This window comes from Heterocephalus glaber, unplaced genomic scaffold, assembly GCF_053883595.1.
Source record: "Heterocephalus glaber isolate CG9 unplaced genomic scaffold, H.glaber_assembly_v1.0 deba00001737, whole genome shotgun sequence".
NCBI lineage: Eukaryota > Metazoa > Chordata > Mammalia > Rodentia > Bathyergidae > Heterocephalus > Heterocephalus glaber.
This window is the reverse complement of record NW_028258445.1, coordinates 1,651,270-1,675,053: the sequence shown is the minus strand read 5'-3', so window position 1 is coordinate 1,675,053 and position 23,784 is coordinate 1,651,270. Positions and strand designations below refer to the sequence as shown.

Below are 23,784 nucleotides of genomic sequence, written 5' to 3'. Positions count from 1 at the left end.
CTTTCATGCTGCCCCGAGGCTGGGTTACCCAGGGAACTGACTTCCTGCAGAAGCTGGACATGTGGCATTATCTGACCTAAATTTCTTTTCCGGTCTCATTTCTCAATTTCACATCATAGGTACACATTAATTTTACACCTTGAAGTTGCCAGTGATTTCTCAGGTGCACCACCAAGACTTCTTCCTCGGGTCCATACTCACACTGGGTACATGGGTGCTACTCTCTTGCTCTGAGCTTTAGGAATTCTTACAAGACAGCCAGGCATGGTGGTGCACGCCTGAATGCCCAGCTGAGGGAAGCTGAGGGAGGAGGGGCACTGGGAGTTCAAGGGCAGCCTGGGCTACATAGTGAGACCCTGACTCAAAATACAAACAAAAAGAAATTTTCTCAAGACAGCGCAAAGGCTGGTATTCTTTCAGCCAGTGAGACTTAATGACCTTGTGCTGTTGGCTTCCCCAGGAGGGTTTGTTTCTGTCACTAGAACATCCGTGGAAGGTGTGTCCCCATTCATGAATTTGCTTTAACCTCTAGAGTCTCACCATGTACTGGTACTCTGCTCTGAAGCGAAAATAGAATAGTGAGTAAAACAGAATCTGATCTAAAGCCATTTAGATAAACTGCAATCAGACCTGCAAAGAAGTCTAATTATTATTATTTATAGTCAAATTATCATATATTTATTGGGAACCTGGAAATGCAAACATGAATCTGTTGAGTTTGACATGCCCTAAAAGTCTAAACTAAGAGTCCTCAAAAAATGAATTTTCTTTTAATCAAGTATATAGAAACAACAGCTTTAGGAAATTAAGAAGCAAAACAGAAGAAATATTATAAAGAATGTTCCAAAATGACCTAATAAAACAGGTTATAAAAATAAAATTTAAATTCCACAGAATTGATCGGCACATTAACTGGGGGAAAATTTACTAAATTCATAAAACATAGATTTTCTACGAAGTATGTCTTAAAATTGCATGTTTATTTAGCTTTCTACACTTCAATTATATAAAGCAATGAAGCTGCTCTATGAGTAATAATATATGTTGGCAGTGACAACTTTAGATGCAATGCTAAATAAGGCAAAGCTTACAATAGTAACACCATGTGCTCCCTGAGTAGTCCATACCGGTGCCTAGGATTGGCTTAGAAGGTTCATTTCCACTTAGCCAGGAACTTTCAAATACACTCTGGGGAAATTTGCCAACTTTGATATACCTAATGAAATCCTCCTATTTATTATTCATAGAGGCCAGAAAGAATATATGGAAAAGTTTTTCCATGCTTACTATGTATAAATATTTTCTTTCAATCCCAAGGTTCCAAGGAAAAGACCCAGGATCCTTGTCGTCTATGCTTAAAACAAATATGATAACCAACTCAACATCTTAATGTTCTCAGAGCATGGTAGGGGGATGGGTGGGTAGGAAAGCAATTAAATATTATCTGAGTAATCTGAAATTTAGATAAAATACAAAAAATACAGATATTTTTGCTACTATGGTCCAAATACATGAAGGAAAATACAAATGTATTAATAGAATTTATTTATAAAGAAAATGAGAAATATGTTAATGGAACAGTGAAACCAATTTGGAATTGAATCAAAACTTGAAAGTCACATTCCATGAAAAGTCGGAAAGTATATTTTTAAAAAGAGAAACACACATGTCAAGAATCAGAAAACCAAAGAGCAGGGAAACAGGTGAGCATGCATGAGCAGAAATTGTTTTGAAATTCCAGCATTTCCTGAGCAAAATGTGTCAATTGAATGACAAGTTATTTCTACCAAAAATGCGTTATCTTCAGGCAGAAATACCATTAACACATAGAGAAAATGCCACTAAAAGCCCTACTCCATGTAGTGTGGATAGGCCAGAAAGCCTACAGGGCTGTCCAAACAGTGAAAAACCTTTCATCTGTGTTTCCAATTATATCACGGGGGGCAGGAGACCAACCTCATCCTCCTCCATTATATATGCACCACCAAGACGCAACTATTCCTAAGTTGTGGCTGTAGCTTCTCTAATTTCACTGAAAACTCTGAATTGCTGAGTTGTTCACTAATTCAAGGCTGAATTTCTGCACCAAAGGACTTATGAGTTCTCCCGAAGATAAGTGAGGAAGAAAACTAAACCAATTGTGTATGACTGCAAAAGCTATTTTAATATTACAGAACAATAATAATGGGCATTCCATAAATAGCGTCTATCATCATTAAAGAGTAAAATTCTGAAAAACAGCCATCAAGGACAAGTTCTTGAAAAGAATAACTTTTGAATAGCTTTTGAATTTTCATTGATGAAAAATGCTGAACTCCATTTTAGGTTTCGCAGGTTAGAATGGAAAATATTTTTAATGTTAACTTTCTGAATGTTAAGAGTGAATTTTATATATACTGTATTAGTACAGTATGATATTTTTCCAGAATGGTAAATATATTGGCAAAAATACACCTGGGGTCCCTGTGTGTGTACATGTGCGCCTGTGTGTGGTGTTTAGATTGTTTTTGGCTTCATGCATGCTAAGCATTTGTTGTACCACTGAGCTATACCCCAAACCTGGAGAATACTCTGAAATTCAAATAATATGGTCTAGGTCAGAATTTTTTTTCAAACTCAGGTTGTAATACATTTAATAGGCTTGTGAAATAAATTTAATGCATCAGGACGAGTATCTTTAAAAAAAGAAATGAAAAACAAAAGTGATTTTGTTTATGAAGGTTTAGTATTATTTCTTAATCATATATATGTGTGTGTGTATGACACTTTAAAATGTGATCATATGTATAACCATGATTACACTGTAGAACTTTTTCTTTTGGTTGAATCATTGTTAAATGGCTTTAAAACTTGAGAAGGATAATGGTTTAGAATCTGAACATGTTCAGGAAACCTGACTGTAACTGCGGCTCTCCAAACACTGACCTAAGCATTGGATATTGAATCCTCACAACGAAAAAGGGCACAGCTTTTCTCATTCACTTTTTGTGGGTAGGCAAAACTTGCCCAGAGTTATACAAGTAGATTAGTGGCAGTGTGGGAAATCAAGTCAGGTCTGAAACAGCCACAATATGACCCACTTGGAGGAGTGAGAGCTCAGAAAAGGACCACAGCTAAGGTCAGTAACTGAGGAGTAATTGACACCTGGGCGCATTCAGGGTCTCAGAGGAGTGAACACTATTATTAACCTGGATGATGTAATTTGTTCCATGATACACTGTTACATCCAAGCACCTACGGGTGCAGGTTAAGTGTGAATTATGGTAGCTTGTAAGGAAAATAAACCTGGGCTCACTTTAAACTGTGTTTCTTCAGCTTTATCTGTTCATAGCCTTGGGGCTGCTGACACATTCAGGAAGCCAAGCAGCTAAGGCACTCATGGTTCACACAGGGCCACCACCCTCTTCCTTGTTCCTTCATCGGAGCACATTCTACATCAGAGGAGCGCGTTGTGTGTTAGGAAGCACAATACATGATTTGAACTAAGGTGTTGTTTTAGCTTAGAGAAGACTTAAAACAACCACCACCTTGGCTTTTAACTAAAGAATCAGTGTGGAAAGTATAGACAACATTTTGAAACATAATGAACATTTCGAAACTTTCAAAATAATACAAGCCAAGAGAGTAGTAGTTTAGGACAAGGGAGCACTTCAAGAAAAATAAAAGGGAGAGAATGAAGGAAGAAAGGAAGGAAGGAAGGAAGACAGGGAAGAAGGAACGGAGAGAAAGAAGGAAACAGTTATTTTATGAATAAAGATAAAAATACACATCTTCATCTGGAGTTCCATATGCGGAGCGCTGCACAGTAGGAAGCGCCCTCCCACCCTCAGGCGGCCTTCCGTTTCCTGTCTGTATCTGCAGCCTGGAACAAGGACGCTAAATCACAGGAGAGATCATGGATGAGAACAAAGATGCATTACATGTCTGCACCACGCTGGGCATACTGTTGGCAACATCATTCCATCACGCAGTTACTAGTTGCCTTGCGATCGATCACAATTTAATTTACAATTTTTCCTGGACACAGGGTCATCCGTATCCATACGTAATGCCAGCAAGGTAAAGGCGCACAGTTATGGTTCCATTCGACCTTCACTTATCTAACCTGCCTCACCATCTTACTGCGCATGTGCAGGCAAGGCCCTGACTGAGCATGTGCATAACTCCTGCACTCCACCGGCAGACATCTTTTCTGCTTTCTCGGTTGAGCAGTACATTTACTAGGAGATAGTGACATTTGTTCCCAAAAGTACTTATACCAGTAGTACTTGTTATTGCAATTATTAAGCTATTTAAATATTATGTAATCCAAGCAAATACGAGTTATTCCACTTTGATAATCAGATGAATGTTTTAAAAAGACTCCATATAAAATGAGTTCATATAAAAATTACTGTTATATAGGGATGAAAGACAACTGTAAAATCTAAAACAGCTCATAAAATCCTAGGAGAATTCTATATTTAGATTGTTTCAAGAAGTATCTTTGAGTTCTCATTTTTCTTAAAGAAGGCCAAATTAAAAGTCATAATTGAGGCATTATGTCTGTGATATTTGGAAGAAACACAACACAAGTATAATCAACAAATTCCTACTTTAAAAATTGAAAGCTCTTGGCTCCAAATGAAGAGGAGTGAAATTAATATTAAATGTTTGTCAATATTTGTATTCCTTTTAGGACTCTCCACCTGAACTACTCAAATCAACTAACAGATTAGCTAACAGCTCCAAATGTGTTCCTGAATCAGCTTTCACTGAAATATAAAATTAGTAAGTGCTTCAAAAATACCACAGTTCAGTGTCTTTCACTTTGGAAATAGTTTGACTTGTTCATATTTCCAGTTACATTTAATATGTAAATACTGCCACATACCATACCTGTTGGAACCAAATTATATACACTTTGCATGAGAAGAGAGTAGCACAAAAGTCATCAATCTACTCTGTAGAACTCAAGGGCTTTTTAAGCAATCAGTTCTCAATCTTGACATGAGTTTAAAGCTATAAATTATATCTTGAGCTCCTAGCATCCTAAAACTTCATTAATCTCTGTCTTAGAGGTAGCAAAACATTATTCATGGGCTTATTTATAGTGGCTATTTATGTTTCACATGTTCACCTTGAATCCTGCATCAAGAGGAGTGATTTGTGGTACTATTTTTGATTTTGTAGTCTTTAATCTATGATAGATATTCTACTTAAACTGAAATAGTGGTTCTTCAGCACACTGTATAGTTTTATGTGAGGGAGACTATGATTCCCTAATTCAGAATAAAAGTGTTGCTCCAGACCTAAATTAATATTTCTGAAGCCATTTTGCAATTCTAAAATCCTCTTTTGTTATTTTAGATTGAACTACTATTAAAACTATGGACTAATCAAATATCTTTCTGAAACGTATTTACCAAAATTCTTTTACATAATATCTTCATTTAATACTTTTGATGGTGTTTTGTATTTTTTGCTTATTTGAAATTCCTTACTGAGGTACATGGATTGTATCAATTTGCAAGTTTATGATATACAACACAAATGCTCCTCAATTTTCAATGGTTTACACCCCCAACAAATCCTTTGTAAACTGAAAATATCCTTAAGTCAAAAATGCATTTAATACACCTAAGGCCCAAACATCAGAGTTTGGCAAAACAGTCCAGTGTAGTTTTGGTTGTAAACTCTCAGTGTATTGTGAATGGCTTGTAGATGTGCTGTTTCCACCTGCCCAGCAGGCTTGCTATCCCCTAGCCCACAAATAGACCAAAATTAAAATCCTTACTTTCTACTGAATGTGTATCACTTTTCCACCTGAAACTTGAAAAATCGATAGCTGAACTACTATAAATTGAAGAACATCTGTATATAATAATTTATGCAAGAATATGTCACCAGAGAGGAAAATTAGGTGGAAGCTATACAGGATCTCTCTTTTTAGTTTTCTAACAAATGTGTGTCAATTTACATTTATCTCCAAATCAAAGGCCAAGAGTGGACTAGGAGATACTGTACTATGGGTGAAATTATGGGTCTAGTATGCCTTTTGCATTTATTTGCTCTGAACCATAGCCAATCTTTGGTCTCTTTCTGAGCATATTTCCTCCCAGGTAAAATGAGGATAATTTCCTGTGGAGTTGCTATAAAGACTAAATGAAAAAACTTGCAACTAAGAATCCAATACAACAGTTACATCTTTAACAAATGATATATACAGTACTATCATTATCTGTATATGTAGGCTGATTTTTATCAACTTAATACACATTTCTAGTTCAAAGACAAAAGTACATATTCTAGCTCAAAGTTAAATGAATAAATACTATCTTTAATCAAAATCACATCTTACCACAGCCTTTCAAATACAAATAAGTAAGCAAAACTCAGATGAAAGACCATCACAACAGAAAAGTCTAAGGATCATACTAAGAGTTAAGATTTTTAAAGAGTTAAGATTCTTAAATTAATTACTCAGTTACATGAAATTATGCCCTGCTCTTAATGCCAAGTAAAGAAGGCAAAATAGAAGAACTGGTGTAGGGCAAGTGAAGCTCTTTTATGTAATTAGGAATTGTGCTGGAAAGAAAACATAAGCCGCAGATAAATGAACAGCATGATCCTAACATTCTGAGAAGGCAGCTTAAATGTGGAGCAAGCGTGCATACTTTCTCAATTTGTATTGTTAAAGCTACACATTTTAGTGGCATGACATATAGTCATAAAACAGTAAGCTATTTTTTTATGTTATAAAAGGTGACTGTAAAGGGGCCACGTAGGCAGCAGATTGAGAGAGAAGCCAGTTTTCTGCACAAGGCCAAGTCAGAAAGAGATTTTTCTGATTCCAAAATAAAACCAAACCTGGGTAGACTTGGGAGTTCGTTGTATTCCTCTGATCAGTAATGGGATTAGGTAACTCAGAGTGTCAGTCATCATATTCCAGAAGAAAAGAAAAATATTTGTGTCAGAAAGTCTGCGATGACTTCTAAAGCATCTCATCCAAAGGATGTGTCATATATTTTAATGCCTCCTCCTTCAGGTATGGAAAGTCAAGTTTTGGCATGCAAAACTCTCTCTACCACTTCAGTGTCTTGCATATTTCTTTCTCTAAAACAACTGCCACAACGCTATTAAATTAATTTATACCCAATAGGTATAAATTACTTTTTTAGTTCTTCCACTATCTGAAGGTTATTACACTGGAGAAAGGCATTTCCTTTAGCAATGCTATGAAAGTTTCACAGCTCAATTTCAGAGGAAGTATGAAGACACTGCACAACCTGATTTGGAACCTTGCACATTTATTTTCAATTCTTATCTCAGACTATATTTTAGGGTCTTGTAGAGAAAACTGTCACTTCAATGTCTTTCTTATTCTTCCACAAGAAGAAACAGTTTTCAGTAGAAGCCTTGGCTTTCTTCAGCCACCTGCTTTGGAAGTACTTAATGTCAATCACATTGTTTTTTTAAAGCAAGAGATGACAGCCATCTCTCACCTGAAAAACTATCTGCAGTGGAGAAGCATAAGGAAAGGTACAGCCAAGTATCCCATGAGGACTTTTATTCACCTTAGGCAAAACCTGACCTGGGTGTGTAGCACCTTTGCACAGAAGGACCTGGGTCCTGGGGTCAAGCCACAACAGCCTCTGCTGCCAGGGCTTCCTCCTCCGCTTTCTGGGGCCTTGGTGGTTGACATGCAGCCCTTGGCTAAGCAGCACAAAGCAGGATTTCACCAGTGTACCAGTCCTTCGGCTTTTGTTTGAAATCTGTTATGAAACTATCAGACACCCCCAATATATTTCCCTTTTTGGCAGAAGACTGGCTTATTCCCTGTCAAGATTTGCTCCCTGAACAGAATAAAACTGAAAATATCTGCACTGGTAAACCCCAGTAGAGTTGGAAGTGGTGATATTATTCTTGCTATGGGAGAGGAACTCGAGTAGAAACTTTTACACTTTATGGGGAGAGTTTGGGTCTTAATCCACTTAGCTCCCAATTTACAGAATTGGCCGTGAAGATTTATATAACCAGAAAAGAGATGAGGGTAACAGCTTTTGTGTTTTTGTTTCTGAGTGCTGGGGATGGAATCCAGAGCCTTCACACTGGGTTACGTCCCTACACCTTTCCAAAACTATTTTTGTTTATATTTTCTTGCTTTTTTTGTTTTGTTGGTACACATTTGAAGTATGTAATGATCAGGTTCATAGTGGAGAGCTGGTATGTGTACATGACATTTCTTAATTTTTTTTTTATCCCCTTCCATTTCCTCATTCCCCCTCCCTGCATCTCTTAGACCACTTCATTCATATTCATACATATTTCATACAAGATTGTAATACATAACAATTACATTCCTCATAGGAACTCTGGGCATATACACAGCACTTCACAATCCCCCCTCCTTTTTAAAAAATCTCTTTTCCTTCCACTCCTAACTAACCTCATTGCCCAGACTGGGTTTGAATTTGCAATTCTCTCGCTTCAGCCTCCCAGGATGCTGGAATTACCATGCCTGGCTTTCTGTTTTTTAAGGTACTGACCCAACCAGATCACAAGGCAGTAAATACCATGGTCAGTAAGCCTGTTCAGGGGCAGAGATGTCCAATCAGCTTTTAAGTGGCAAACTTGAATTTTGGATTTAGGGAAGAGATGGATGTCTGATGATTAAACAGAGGCATGTTTCAATTATGCACAGTCACAAAAAATGTATCTCATTTGTCCATGAATTCACAGCTCTTAGCCAAGAGAGTTTAGTCTCTATAGGAACTGTATAATTTCCCTGATGCAATAAAATACTGTCATCTCAAGGCCCTTTGCATAACTATATAAGTACATTGTATATTTTAGTAAAATCTAATCATTCAACAAGTGCTTCAAACCGCAGTATAGGTTAAATACTTGAAATACCTTTTTAATTTGCTAAATACTACAAAAATTCCAAGACCAAAATCTCCTCTTTTCATGTAAGTAAACATTTATTTTGAAACAAATTTTCATATAAATGTTCACTCACTGAAACCAGTTTAATATGACAATATGGGAATGCAGTGCGGTTGTTATGAAGATTTAAATTTTTTAAAAATCTTGAGTCTATTCTGTCAGTGATGTTTTCCTCATGAGATTTGGGTTTTCAATGTTCCTCCCAGTAGCCTTCCTCTAGGCGTGCTCCCGCCTCATGTAAGAATGTGAACTCTGCAACTGAAGCCTAGAGAGCTGGTTGGAATCTTTCTTAAGCTGAACTCAAAAGCAAATGTGGCCTTCAGTTAAGACTTTTCTTTACAGGAAACAACAGTGGAGTAATCTACTGGCATATGCCAGAAGAGATGGAAAAGAAAAGTCCTCTCTCCTCTTCTGTCCCTCCACCTCCAGTATCCAGGTAGCTGCTTTGTTCTTTTGTTCTTTGTTCTTTGTTCTTTTTGTTCCTTTGTTCTTTGTTCCGCATAATAGATAACTGCTCTGGCCATCAGTCCTGCATTCCTAAATGGCTCCTCAGGCACTGAGTGTCCTGCTCAGCCTCCTGGAAGCCAGGCACAATGGCCTGCACCCTGACCTAACTGGGGACCACACACTCACAGAGCCACTCTGGAGGAGCAAACATCCTAGAGTTACGACGTGACTACCCAGGGTAGAACTGTGCTATCATGTACAAGGTTATACTGTTTTGTATTATTATTTTATCTTTTGATATAACTTTACTCTCAAGAATTAAAAAAAAATCAATATCCAAATAAGTGTCACTGAGTATAGGTATTTTTAAAATATTTACTATCATAAAATAATAGATCAATCTTGAAAGGAAATTAAAGAAATGAGTTTCACTGTATGCTATCAATTGATTCTTGATTTCCCTCTTACCCACTTTTTTAGGCCATAAAGAAAAAGGTAAAAATATGTGGCATTAACTTGGCATGGTGGCTACATTATTTCTCCTTGTTGAAACAGAAAAGTTCACTAAATGGAAAAAAGGAGTAATAAATTGTTGTAAATATTATCTTATTCTATTGAGAAACAATATTAAAACACTTAAAAGACAACATTCAATAAACTATTTAAGAAAAATTAGTCATAATTTAATCAATTTTATAATGTTCACAGGATTGTAGGGAGAAGAACAAAACCCTAAAATTTCATAAGCATTTTAAAAAATGTATTATATATAGAAATATACCAAAGAAAATTGGTTGTATATGTTAAATAAAAAACACTAAAAAGGGACAGATGTGGACTTGCATATTTCATTTAAAATAGGTATAGTTATCTAAAGCCATTTTCTGACAAAAATATGTGGTTTAGACATTGCTGGCTGGGAAATGAGACTTTTATAAGGTACTTTGATATTGGATGAAAAAGAGGTTATTTTCAGCCCTTGCAGGTCTCTTAGCATTTTAAGTAATAGTGCTTGTGCTGCACTACAAAGACTACAGCATATCTAATCTATTATAAATTACTCCAAAATTAAACAAGAAATGTTCTTTTCTGAAGGCTGTGAAATGCGTTGAGTGCTCACTGCGTGTGGCCTCCAAGCAGAAACAACCTTGTGCTGTTTTATTTCAGTTTTGCTTCACTTCTTCTCAAACAATCTCTCACCAGTAATCTACTGGCCATTTTCTCTGCCTCTCTCTTTTAGCAGGAAAGAAAAACATTAAAGACATTATTGACTCCTTACTCACAATCATAAAAGCTGAATATGTATCATTTGGGATCAATTTGTACAGATTTATTTTTATTACTTATTAATGGGGCATTATTGGAGAATAATATTTCCATAATTAATTCTCAAAAAACCATTAAATGCTAAAAAAGTAAATTTTATTTTATAAACCTTGCATTTTTCTTTTTTTTTAATTGCAACTACCTATAACTTTAGGTCATTGTCTTATGCTACTATTCCTAAAACTAGATTTACCCTATAATACCCAACTTAATATAGTAAAATGGAGACATAAATTTTATTTGTGATTTATTCTAAGATACCTGGGAATCCAAGAATGATATTGAATTCTTAACATTATAAAGAAAAGTGTTTGTATTTATAAAACATAAAACCTTCCAATACATATTGGATCAGCATCACTTCATCCAACATAACATCCCCCCTGCCTTGCTATGCAGTATGTCCTGTCGCTTGTTAATTGAGAGAGAAGGAGGAGGAGGAAATCATCTTAGTTGGTTGTTTTAGTAACAACCTACTAAAATAAAAAGTAATAGCAAAAACTGTTTGTGAAGACTATTAAACTAATATATTGAAGATTTACCTCTGAGACACATAGTTATCAGAAACACTGAAAATTAAAGGTAGATCAGGATTAGATATCCATTTATACTTCCAAAGGAGGCTGCAGCTATCTTTTTACTTGTGAAATATTAGAAGTTCAAAAACAAGCTTTCTGTGTGATTTGTTCTGGAGAAAACGTAACATGACTTAAAATTCTCTCTGTATTTTATAAAGAGTAGATGCAAAATATTCATTGTTTCATCATCAAAGCAGGTAAACCTGCTTATACACATTAATGCTTATAAAAAGTTGTACTAAGTTCTTTATAGTAGTATAGTGGGTGTATCACTAATGCCTAATTCAATCTCCTCCTTTGAAAGAAAAAAAAAGAAGGAAGAGAGGGAGGGAGGGAAGGAAAGGGAAGAGGAAGAAGAAATCAGGGCAGATCTTTAGCAAGGCAAGAATGTGTCCTTGACTATGCAGCCTACTTTTTCAGGGTCAGGAGAATACTCGGTGTCACTACTGGGTGTTTAGTTTTCTCATTTATGAATCACGACTGTGTAGCCTGTGGCAGTAGCAAAGGTAACAGGCCACCAATGAGAAGTTAGTTCAGCTCGACTTGAGTTTTAGAGAAAGCCAAAGGAAAATGGATTCCTACGAAATTATATGGAATGACTGGATTCCTATGAAATCTGAATGAGCAGAGGCAGCATTGTCTGGCATCGGCCTAAGGACCCACAGGAAACCTCTAGACAGGAAGTTAAGTCTACCAAGGACTTTCACTCTATTTTATTTTTATTTTTACAAAGTTTAAAAACTGTGTGGCCAACAGCACCTATGGCCCTATTTTGCAGTGGTGGGCTTGCAATCAGCCAGACCACGGCCTCTAGGGAACCAAGCCTGCTAATATGAAAGCTCAGCCTTGACAGAAAGAAAAAAAAAGCACAAGGGAAGTATGGGAGGTGACCAGGGCTTGGAGGGGCACTTGCCCGGAGCAAATACCACGGGAGCTTTTAGTGTGTTCTTTGAGAGGCGTGCTTTCTTCCTTTTGGCTTTCATTTATCTGAGGCTCCGATAAGATTGATGGACCGCTGCCCTGCTCCTAAGTGTTAGGGAGTCTGTGGAGGGAAGGATGTCATTTAGCAATATACGATGATAATTCAAAACATTCTGCAGGGCTTAAAAGCATAACCACTTGTCAAATGTTCACTCATCAGCTCTTGCCCCTCTGTAGGCATGCGTTAGGCCAGAATGGAGAGTGGTGTGAATCAAGACCAAGGGGCAACGCAGCTGTGGGTCCACTGTCAGAGTAAACCTTAACACAGAGGCAACAAAGCTTGTGAGAGCATAAAATCCATAAGTGTATGAACCACTTCTCCAAAAAGCACTCTTCAGAACCAAAATCAGCAAATCACTGTGGGTATGCAGTGTGGGGCCCTACTTGCATGCCGTCTTGTTTGTTCTTCCCAATGTCTAAGGGTCAGGTTCCTGAAGGGGTCGTGTTAATTACCCAACGCCTCCTGTGCCATCATCACAAATCCCCAGCTCCAGCCAGGTCAGTTGAGCGGCCAGCAGGGCAAAGCCCAACAGACTCCAGCACTGACAGTTGTCCACCAGAGCCACATTTCAACCTATCAGACTAGTTCAGCGATCACCGAAAAGGTGCTGGATTCAGTTTTAAGGATGGAACAGAGGTCACGAACATGACTTAAGGCGTCTCTGTTGCCACGTCTGGTCCCCCGCACTGTGAATCTCTGATAACAGATGATAAAAATAATAAATAATCTCTCATTTGGGTGGTGCAGTATTTGTTAGCAATGAGTGTGGGGTACTTTCAGAAGACCCTTTTGTGGTTCTTTATCTAATCACAAGGCCCAGGAAACTGATAGGCATTTATGGGTACACAAGTGCCAGACTCTGGTGTCAGCCAAGTTGGGGTGACTGAGTGTACGATAAACTCAGTACTCAAGTATTTATTGACAGACCGTAATCTGCTCTCTGAGCTGGGTGCCATAAATATTTCATGGTTTTGTCTTTACTTATTTCACTTAATGCACACAACTTATCATGTTATACAACCAGATAACCCATGTGGTCATAAAGTTATAAAAAGATAACCCTGAGTCGTAGCAATATACACATTTTAGCTTTCATGTTTTATCCTGTAGCAGAACAGTCAATCATTTCTACACACTTAAATTAATAGAATGTGAAGGGAATAGTTCATTTATAGTACAAATAATCTCCTTAAAGTTTAGTTTTACCATAGGGTTGGGATGAATAAAATCTTTGTTCTCATAAACCTATTATATTTTATAATAAAATTTAGTGATTCCTTATTTAAACATTAACAAACTTAGTAAGCTAAACCTCACACTGAAAGTGTAGAACATATCACTTTTTGGAAATGTAGCCATGGCTTGAAAGGCCACATTCAATTAAAAAAAATTAAATTGTAAATTCTGTGAATCAGGATACCAAGAGAACAGGTTAGGTTCTTAGTAGCTTTAATCTAGCACATATCATGGTATCAAAGTATTACTTATCAATAATGTTTTTGAGAATGTAGGCCTTTAGTTGCTTGTAATAATTTTTATTTCTAGCACCGAGAATTAAATTTTACTCAATTTAAAATTGTAAAATAAAATTAAGGAAACTCTTGGAACATAACAAAAGAAATGATAGAGAATGTATGATGACAAAATTCTTTCAGAATGGGGCAGGGACTTAGTTCAGTGGTTTTGCCACCTGCTGTGCAAGTGCAAAGACCTGAGTTCGATCCCTGGTACCAAAAAAATAAAAAAAATTCTTTCGGAATGGAACAGAGATATCGATATCTTTAATAATCAATATAAGAAAACTAATTAAGATTCACATCCTGAATTCATAACATTTCAGAAAGATCTCCTTCAGGCACCAGGGATTTAGCTCAGTGGTGCTGTGTCTACCATGTAAGCAGAGGGTCTTGAGTTCAATCCCTGGTACCAGAAAAAAAAAAAAAAAAAGCTGAAAGATCACCTTCATTATCAATCATATCAATGAAGGATTTTACAATCACTAAATGAACAAATTACCATTTTCAAACTTATGTTTGCAATTTAATGTTTCTTTTAAGCTGTACTCTCTAATACTTAAAATCCCTCTTTACTTAGTTGCCTTAAAATATTCCAAATGGGGCCTGGGATTTAGCTCAGTGGTTCTGCCACCTGCCGCTTGCCTTGCAAGCGCAAGGTCCCAAGTTCAATCCTCGGTACCAAAAAAAAAAAAATTACAAATGACTTAGGGGTAATCAAAAAGGAAAATGTTGATTAACAAAGCAAATACAACAAAGTTAGTTACTGATTCCATATTTTCTAATTTGCTTCAGCTGTTGCTGCGGTGTGAATAATGCTTTTATACCCAGTAAGAGTATACATGGTAGTAAGGACAGAAAATTGACCATTTCATCTGTCCAAACTGTTAAAGATACCTACATTCACCCTTTGAAAAAGTAGTATTATTGATTAACTTTCAAAAGTATAATAGACGATATCAACATAATTTTGGGGGAACTTCTAGATTATAGATATGTGGGATGTAATAAAATAGCAAGTGTTTTCAGTATTTTTGTTGTACAATAAAGACATGCAACTGTTCAAAATAATACTTAAAACACCATAAGAATACAATTATTATATAATAGGCAATTATAATTAAATAGTAAAAATATTTTAAAAATTCCATTGAGAATCTTACAAATTCTTTTTTGAGGGGCACAAAGGCCATAAATATTATTCAAGCAAGTTAAATCTTAAGATAAATAGAAAAACTGAGAGAACTGCATTTAGATATATTAATAATATATTCACTGGAAAAGAATAATAAGTTTGCTTTTCTCTAGCAAAAGATGAAAGGTGTCGTTTATTTTTACAGATGTCATACCTAAAATACATTTTTGGTAGGTTCAGAGACAAATGATACCACTTTAATAGGGAAAAATAAAATATGATATATAAGTATGGATTGTCAGGCAATACACATATATTTAGTCAAAATCTAAAGTAGTGCTGGCTTACTCGCTCTGCAGTATGTTAATTCCAAAACTACATATTAATTTGAAAACCCCAGAATACTGTGTAACTTTCAAAAATTACATCTTTAAATATAGGATAATATTTAGTAAAATGCAAAAAGTGTATTACAAAGGGTCACCAAAAAATGCTAGACTACTAAAAATATATTTTATTATTTAATATAAGCTAGACTAGAAATTAACTCAAAAAGACACTGTGGGATTGGATTTTATGCTAACTCCTAAATGATAAGATATTAATGCATAACACAAAATTTCCCATTTTTCTCAGGAGATAGCCCCAATATAATTTCCCATCAATCCTGAAATACCAGTCACTGAGCTGGGGGTAAGCAGTATTACCTTGTAAATGTAAAAGCACATATTTTATTGTATTACATTGACAAGGTATTTGACATTGCTAATTCTGTATGGTGAAAATCTTTGCTTTTTTTTTCATATGAATAGAGTAAAAGTTATGGGGAAAAAACCCCAGGTCAGGGAAAGGTTTTTGGTTTTCTGATTCCCATGTTCAAAAGGGGGAAATCAAGCAAACCAATAGCTGAAGTGATTAAATAAACAATGGGAGCTTGGGGAAGGGAGACTTACTGGCAGGACGATGTTGTAGTGGATGCAGAACCCTGGCTCTGAAGGGAAGTATTCGTCAGATACAAATCTGATCCTTATCTGGTTTCCTTTTGAGATCTGCTTTCCTGGGGCAGCAGCAGAGCCACACCAGCGCCCTAACACGCTTCCATCACTGGGCTCCTCGACTTCTACAAAATCATACCTGCAAGAGGAAAAGGGAAAGAGCACATCAGGATCATTTATTTTAGCAATCAAATTTCCAGTCTAGAGAGGCATCTGCACCACAGCAATGAGTGCATCTGAAGTTTAACCCAGCAAATATGATTTATGTCCCCAACAGAGAGGCAGAATGGAAAACGAGCTGCCAGTTGAAGAAACAGGAGTCTTCCCTGAGTCCTCTGCGTCACTGTTCACCAGCTCCAAATGCACTGAACAGGCAGCTCTGAGCCTAAGTACCGTACCAACATTCAGCTCCTGAGTTGCTCAGCTTAGTTTCTACAGGACAGGACCTCACTCCAATCTTATTTCTTCATTGCCGCCCATATCTCGGGCAGCATCTCTTCCATCCTGGGCACACCCTCAGGTGGCTGCCTGCACTCCTCTGGCCTGTGACGAAAGCCTTTCCGAGTCTCCCACCACGCATAAGCCCTTCACAGCCCTTTTCACATCCCTGCCAGGGGTCTTCGGGCTCTTAGCTCACTGACACATTTCTTCTCTTTTTATAAACAGGACTTCAATGCTAATCAATCAATCTATCTATGAATCTCTCTCATCTTCTTAGGTAGTTACATCCTTAAAGAATAAATTCTTACATATTTCTACTTACCACTTTTGTACTACACTTAGTATTGCAAACATTAGAAATAGATATTCATCTTAAACAAATGTTAACTCTGGTTTGGAAGATCAGGATCAGGGTACTTACACAGAGTAGCATTGCCACAAAAGAGGATGTTTGAAAAATCTCCAGAAACATTTCAGGGTAGCTGCATGACTCTGAGTGAAACTTCTGAAAAGTAGGAGCCAGGGTCCAGAATGCTCAAAACAGCACAGTCCTGAAAGTGAGTGTAGGCCCCGTGTCCCCCATGCCTCTCAAATATTTGACTGGACATTTCATTCAGGTAAAAGTTTTTCCATTGTTTATCTGGCTCTGGAACCTAACACCTCACGGCTAGACACGTATGTTTTGAACTGTTTAAGTGTAAGCTAAAATTCCCAGAAATAGCTGTGCAACTGTCACATAAATTAAGAGATTTTTGTATTTTGTTTGTATTTAGCCACTTCTTTTAATTTTTCTAATATAACTGTTAATGTGCACTTATGTCCTGAAATACATTTTTAAAATTCTTTTGTTGGTACATTTTAGGTGTACAATATGTTTACATTTATCATTGGGTGCTTGTACCTGTACATGATGTATCTTAGTTCTTATTTTTTCCCCATTCCCTGTGCACCCTTCACCCCTTCCACCCTTCCCTATTTACATAGATTTCCTTTCCATTTTTTTATTTTCTCATAATTTGAAATACAATACTTTGACATAAATTACTTTCTATTATTTCCAATACAAATAACATTCAGGCCATTATATTTATTTTTTTTAAACAACTGCACATATAAATAGAAGATGATGGCTTCTATGAGATGAGAACACTTTATACAGGGCATGCTGCAAAACTTTTGTTAAAAGTCTGCCGTGTTTGAAAACAATTATTGGATTTTTTTTACAAAGTTAAATTCTAGTGTATACCAGATAACCAAAAAAACCTATTTTGTATAGTATTGAATTCAAAGATAAAAATGGTGCTGAAAAAGGGCAAAGTATATCATGAACCAATCATACTTACAAATCACCCTCCTTACATATTATTCAGAATTCTTTGTGTGACTGGCTCACCTGCATCTGTCTCACCTTCCACATCCACTCATTGAAGGCAGAGACTTCTAACTTATGGAGATATTTTAAATGAGACAGCATACATGCATGAAAACACTGTGGGCATGGGGTTGCAAGCAACAAAGTTGTCTCCCATCTCCAGCCTGCTTCCCTCCTACCCCTTAGACATCTACATTTTAAGATAAACGGGGGAACTTGGAAGCAATGAATAGGAAAATCTAAGCTAAAAGGAGAGCGAATGTCTGTGCTCCATCATACAACATACACCAGCCAGTATCCCCTTTCCTAGAGTGCGTGTGTGTGCGCATGTGCGTGTGTGCGGACGTGTGCGCGCGTGTGCGTGCACAGTGGTGGGGAAGGGTGGAGCATGGGTGGAGGGAGTTCAGTGGAGCTGACTCTAGTAGATGTTTCAGACACAGCTGGCACAACAATTTATAGTTATCACTGTCATCCAATAGTTATTGTCATCGCATGATTAACCACACGAGAGTCAAAACTTCTGTTCACATGATGTCCGTTCCGTGCCTGGGAGGTACACCTGTCTTGTTGGGTTTCACCACTCGTTCTGTGGGTGTTCATGAAGTGCTGACTTGGTATTAATTGCTGTGCTAATGCTGTATGAATAGCATCGCCGGCCTCAGGGTCCATAAAACAGGTCAGCGAGAACCCTACTGAAAGTTCACTGTGCGACAGACACTGTGGCGGCAGCGGAGCAGCTTCACCCGGGAGGCCAGGGTGCGGTCCCTGTGGGCTGGACGTCCGTCCGTGAACACTGACCATCCAGCGGTGGACAGGGAGGTCAGGGGACACGGCTCCTCGCAGGGAGTCACAAAGGTGCGGTGTGGGAACAGAGGAGCGGGAACAAAGAAGCCGCCGGAGACGGAGGTGGAAAAACGGGTGCAGGTGGGAAGGCCTGGTGTCCAAGAGGTGAGAACCACACTTCGTAGGCCAACACTGTCAACAGAAGTGCGCACGGTTTTGAAAGGCCCCAAGTTTCTTTAAAATTCTGTCAATATATTAAAAAATAGAATTTCACAAAAATCTGGATTTGTCTTTTGTTTTAAACTGGGAAATCTGGCAATAATAAATGTCATGGGCTTGTGTAACTCCAGGGCAGCTCACTGCCAAAATGGATGTCAGCTCCGGGAGAGGGCATTGCTGTGTAATTAGCTGCCTTTCCCCAGCTCCTGGGGCAGCACAGACAGACTGCAGTGTGCCGCGAGGCAGGGGACACTCCTAGCCTTCGCGTCCCCTGAGGCGGTGGCTACGCCAGACAGCTGGAGATGAGCCACGTTCTCTTCTTTGGTTCTGTAAGTCCTCACCCACTTTCTGTGCTTCTTCATAAGGCCAAGGCTCTTAATTTATTTACACTGCCAGGCCTGTTTAGCATCTCAGTTTGCTGCCACTGCGACCTGAAGCAAAGTGCTTGGTGACTTCGGGAGGAGGCGGAGGAGACACAGAGTCAGCTCATACTTGGGGAACTCCGGGAAGCAGTGGGGACACCACCTTCAGCGCTGACTCAGAGGGAAAAGAAGAAGGAAGAGGGGATTTCCACCGAAGTGGCAGTGCTCAGTAGACACCAAGGGCCAAGGAAAGATCCAAGAACAGGTCAACATAAAGCATCCATTGGGTTTGACAGCTGTGAAGTCATTTTAAAAAAGCAAGTTGGGCAGACACACTGTATCAAAAATTCTCTCAAGACCATTTTTGAAATAACTATTACAATCTTTCAAATAGGGAAGATATCCTAAGAGAAAAAAATCATATTCCACAAACCAAAATTAACAATGCACACAATTGTTTTATTATACATAATTTTTATTTATATTAAAAAACGTGTTTATTTGAGTTGTACTTCTTTAAATGTACTTAAAAGGGGTTTGTAACCACACAAGAGAATATCTGGGTTTAAGCGCTAAGAGTCTATTAAGGAACAAATAAGTCTCTAGGAATATAGCTCAGTTTTAGAGTGCTTGCTGTAAGGTCTTAAATTTGACCTTGTTAAAACCTCCATACTAATACAAAGACCACTGTCCTGCAAAGAAGAAAAAGGTTGAGTGCATTATTACTTATTTCCTGGAGATTTTGCACTGACTTTGATGCCATTTAGAAATAATCTTTGTTACAATATCTAGATTTACAGCTAGACAGCTGGCAATTAATTCTTACATGCTCATGCAAGTCTGAAACAAACATTTATCAGAGTGCTTTAAAAAAAACTCCATATAGTTTTGTATTCCAAGAAGGTTAAATGAAATGAACATCTAAAAAATTACCATGCTCTTTGTCTATAAAACAGTAAAACAGCACATGCTCCCAACTTTCACAGTAAATGAGGCATTTTAAACTTCTTTCAAAACTACTGCCATGCAATAATATAAGTCTAAAATTCTCTGAATTATTCTTATATGAACATTCTGGCCATATTTAAAAGTATTAATATGTATTTATTAAGGCTTTGTTTTTCCTTAAAACAGCAACTCTCCATGTAAAATGATATGATTGCAAAAACAGCCACTTTTTCCTTTCCTTTTAACTTGAATTGTATCAAGGACAATGCAAAACAGCCCAAAGCTCAGGATGTAGTTCAGCATTAGAGGACTTCTCTCTAGCAGGCCTTGGGTTTGATCTCCATCACCGTAAAAATACAATGAACAAAATAAAACAGATCAACTGAAGACCTACCTGGGAACTATGTCCATGCTTCATTTTATTACCTTACAATTAAAAAAAATATATATATATATATATGATTGCCATCTGATTTCATATTGCCTTTCAACTTATAAAGGACATAGAGCAAGGCTGGGAAAAGAATAATGCATTAAATCCAGGCATCTTCCCTAATAATTTGAAGGTTTTTTCCTGACAGAATGCCATTTGCAGAATGTGTGATTCCTGCAAATGTTCCTTAGTGGATGTACTATAAATGCAGCATATCATCAAGTAGAAAATGAAGAGAGAAAATAATGGTGAAAACCCTAACTGTAGTTTGTGAAAGGAAATGATTAAAGCAAGCAAGATGTGACACATAAAATGCAGTCACCCTTAAACTGGGAAACCTGCACATGCTCAGGTGACTCTCCTGGAGACCGCGAATCCCTCCAGTTCACTGCTGGGTATTAGTTTTCAAGGAGCCCAAATGCCCACATCAGTATTTAAAGGATTTACTAAGCCTGCTTCATGAGCCAGTCACCCAGCACTTTCTCATGGCAACATGATACAGCACACAGCGCTAAGTGGTTTACAATGATCGCTCCCTTTCTCTAACCTACCCCTGGAGACTCACTGAGGATTTATGTTCTTTTATGTTTAGCAAACAAGTCTGGTGTTGCAGACAAAATTTTCATTCTCATGCGGGAATCTAAAAACTATAAGGAGGGGAAGGTTGTTCTCTTACTCGAAAGAACCATAAGGAATATTCCCAAGAAATAAATTCACTGGTAAACATAATTGGCAAGCACCCAGCTTCCTTCAACAAAAATAAACCAGTCCTGCAAAACAGGCTGTTGCTAGTCCATACTAACTAAAACCCTGTCAATTAAATCTACCTCATGAATTATCAAACGTGACAGTACTGGCAAGCCCTGCCAACAAGCGAAGGTGGATTATAAAAAGGCCCCGCTCAACAAGTGTCAACTGGAGCCTGAGCTTGTCAAGAGAGGTAATATAATTAATAAGATGACAATTCTTCTACATCACTTATTGGCTTCTACTTCAGCTTAGGAAAGGGCAACTCACCCACAGAATAGAGGTTGTCAATTCCTGTTAGGATAGCAAAACATTTACACTTTAACTATATTGAAAATAATTCATGAAAATAATAATTATCATTATTCAGTGATTTTATGGCAGGCACACTTGGGTGGCATATTTTATATATTAACCTGCAATCCTAAAAAGTTGATACTGTTATTGTGCCCATTTCAGGGTCACAAAGTATACAAAAAGCAAAGTAATGTGGCAAGGATTACAGCACAGCCACTAAATGTAAAGCCCCTTGCATTTTCCGGGGCAAACTCTGGAGCACAGGCTCCCAGGTGCTAAGCCTCGCTGTTTAAGCCTCACTGTTTACTATGTTTAAAATACAGCTACATTTTTTAGCTTCTTTATTCTGAATCTTCAGCACAGAGAATACAGTGGGTCAAATGGCCATGTTCAGCGACTGGAGACATACTGGAGGTCATTACGAATAAAACTAAGCAGTCAACTTGGTAATTTGGGCATATGTTCTGTATATCTAGTTGCAATTAATTTGGTAATATTTACTGTTGGTCACTAAATTCTTGCTGAAGAATTTTGAACCTTTGTAGGAAATGACCGAGTAATACAGGGCAATTCTCCTGCAAGCATAAGAGAAATCTGTTCAAAACAGTAAAAATTGCACATGTGGGAAATTAATAGTTTAAAATAATCTCATTACTAAATAAAACACTGCAAATATATAAGCCAGGGGCTCAATTTACAAACCTAGAAAAACTGAGCAAAACAAATTAAAGTAAAAGGTGGTGTTAAAATCTGTAAGAGATAAATATAAATTTCACAAAAATATAATTCAAAATTAATACTAAAAGCTGGTTCTGAAAGAGAAAGAGAATCAAGAAAGTACAAACTTAGCAATGAGGAAAAGGATGTAATCACTCTGATCAGACAAAATAAGGATATATTCAAAAGTTACATTTTAAGAAGGTTCACACTAATTCTCAAAAACGGAATGTAATGGATGATTAAGAAATTTAAATATTTACTGAAAGAGTGGTGAAAATGAACAGAAAAGTAACTCTAGAAGAAGTTCAAAATATTGCCAAACATTTCCTAGTTTAAAAAGATTAAACAGAACGGGGTTTTATAAGAGAGTTCTACTGAATATAAAAAAACATATATTCTCAAACTTACATAAACAACTAAAAATGTCAGTTCTCCCAATTCATGGCAAAACAAAACAAAACAAAACCCAGAAAGCCTAAATCGCACATCGAAGTTCTCTGACATAGCAGTACTTAATATTAAAAACTGAGGCCTATTTCACTCCTAAGTAGAAGGAACTGCAAAAATTCCAAAAACATTAATGAAACATTATCCATCAGTGGATTAAAAGCTTAATACTTTTTGACCCAGTGTGTACTTTGTTCATAAATAAAGATTAATATAAAAATTACCCTGCAAAATATTAAAAGGAAAAAGAGCTTGTGTGATGAGATTAATAAATATTGAATTAATTTGAGGTATAATCAACTACTTATATACTAACTAAATAAACTGAACACCAAGAAACTTTCAAATTACAGTGAAAATTACTTAAAGTAACTCTAGGCAACAATTGAAATAAAAGTAAAGTAATTATCCTTAAAGTTAGAACAAAGACAGAACCAGTAATTCTCATCGCTAGTTTTGAAATTTGTAGGGGAAGCCATAGTTGATTTAGTAACAAAGGAAAGAAAGAAAGTTGCAATAGAAATGGAGAAGAATAATGATCCTTGGTTGATAATGGATTCTTTGCATTTAATCAGAGTTTTAAAAAATTGTTTTATTATTAGTGTGTGTTTGCAACATGTAAGAGATTTGTTTGAGGAATCGGTGGGCACACAGCATGTCTGGGCCACTGTGGGACAGGCAGGGAGGCCAGAGGGCATGACAGTGACTGGATGGGATGGCTAGAAGGACAGCAGGGCTCCCCAGGGACGGTTCCACACTGAGCCCACTCAGGAAGGTGGGACGGGGTGGGTGTGGGCATGAGAGATGGGCAAGAGGCAAAGCTGACTGCAAACTTCGGTCTTTGATACATTTCTGGGATAAGCTAATGATCAATATATACAGATCAGTGATTAATTTATGATGGGAAAATCAGAAAGTGCATAGGGAAGAATGTTTTTCACAGAAACGAGAAAACACATAGTTGAAATTCATCAAGTAAGAATGCATACTGTAAAATGAAATACAGTATTACTGAATGCCAAAAAGGATATATATTTGTAACAAGTTGCCAAGTCTTCTAAAATATTATCTAAAATAAGAACCATCTTAAAAAAGCAAAAGCAAATAATA

At 37.1% G+C, this 23,784-nt stretch overlaps 1 protein-coding gene across 4 annotated transcripts in view; it reads right to left on the bottom strand.

Moving 5' to 3' along the window:
- Positions 1 to 23,784, bottom strand: part of Pdgfc (platelet derived growth factor C) — a 178,177-nt gene that overhangs the window by 29,108 nt on the left and 125,285 nt on the right. For all 4 annotated transcript variants that reach the window (XM_004868546.4, XM_087200289.1, XM_087200287.1 and 1 more), the window contains one exon: positions 15,864 to 16,044. In XM_004868546.4, the coding sequence (XP_004868603.1) occupies positions 15,864 to 16,044 (181 nt within the window). The remainder of the gene's footprint in view (positions 1 to 15,863; positions 16,045 to 23,784) is intronic.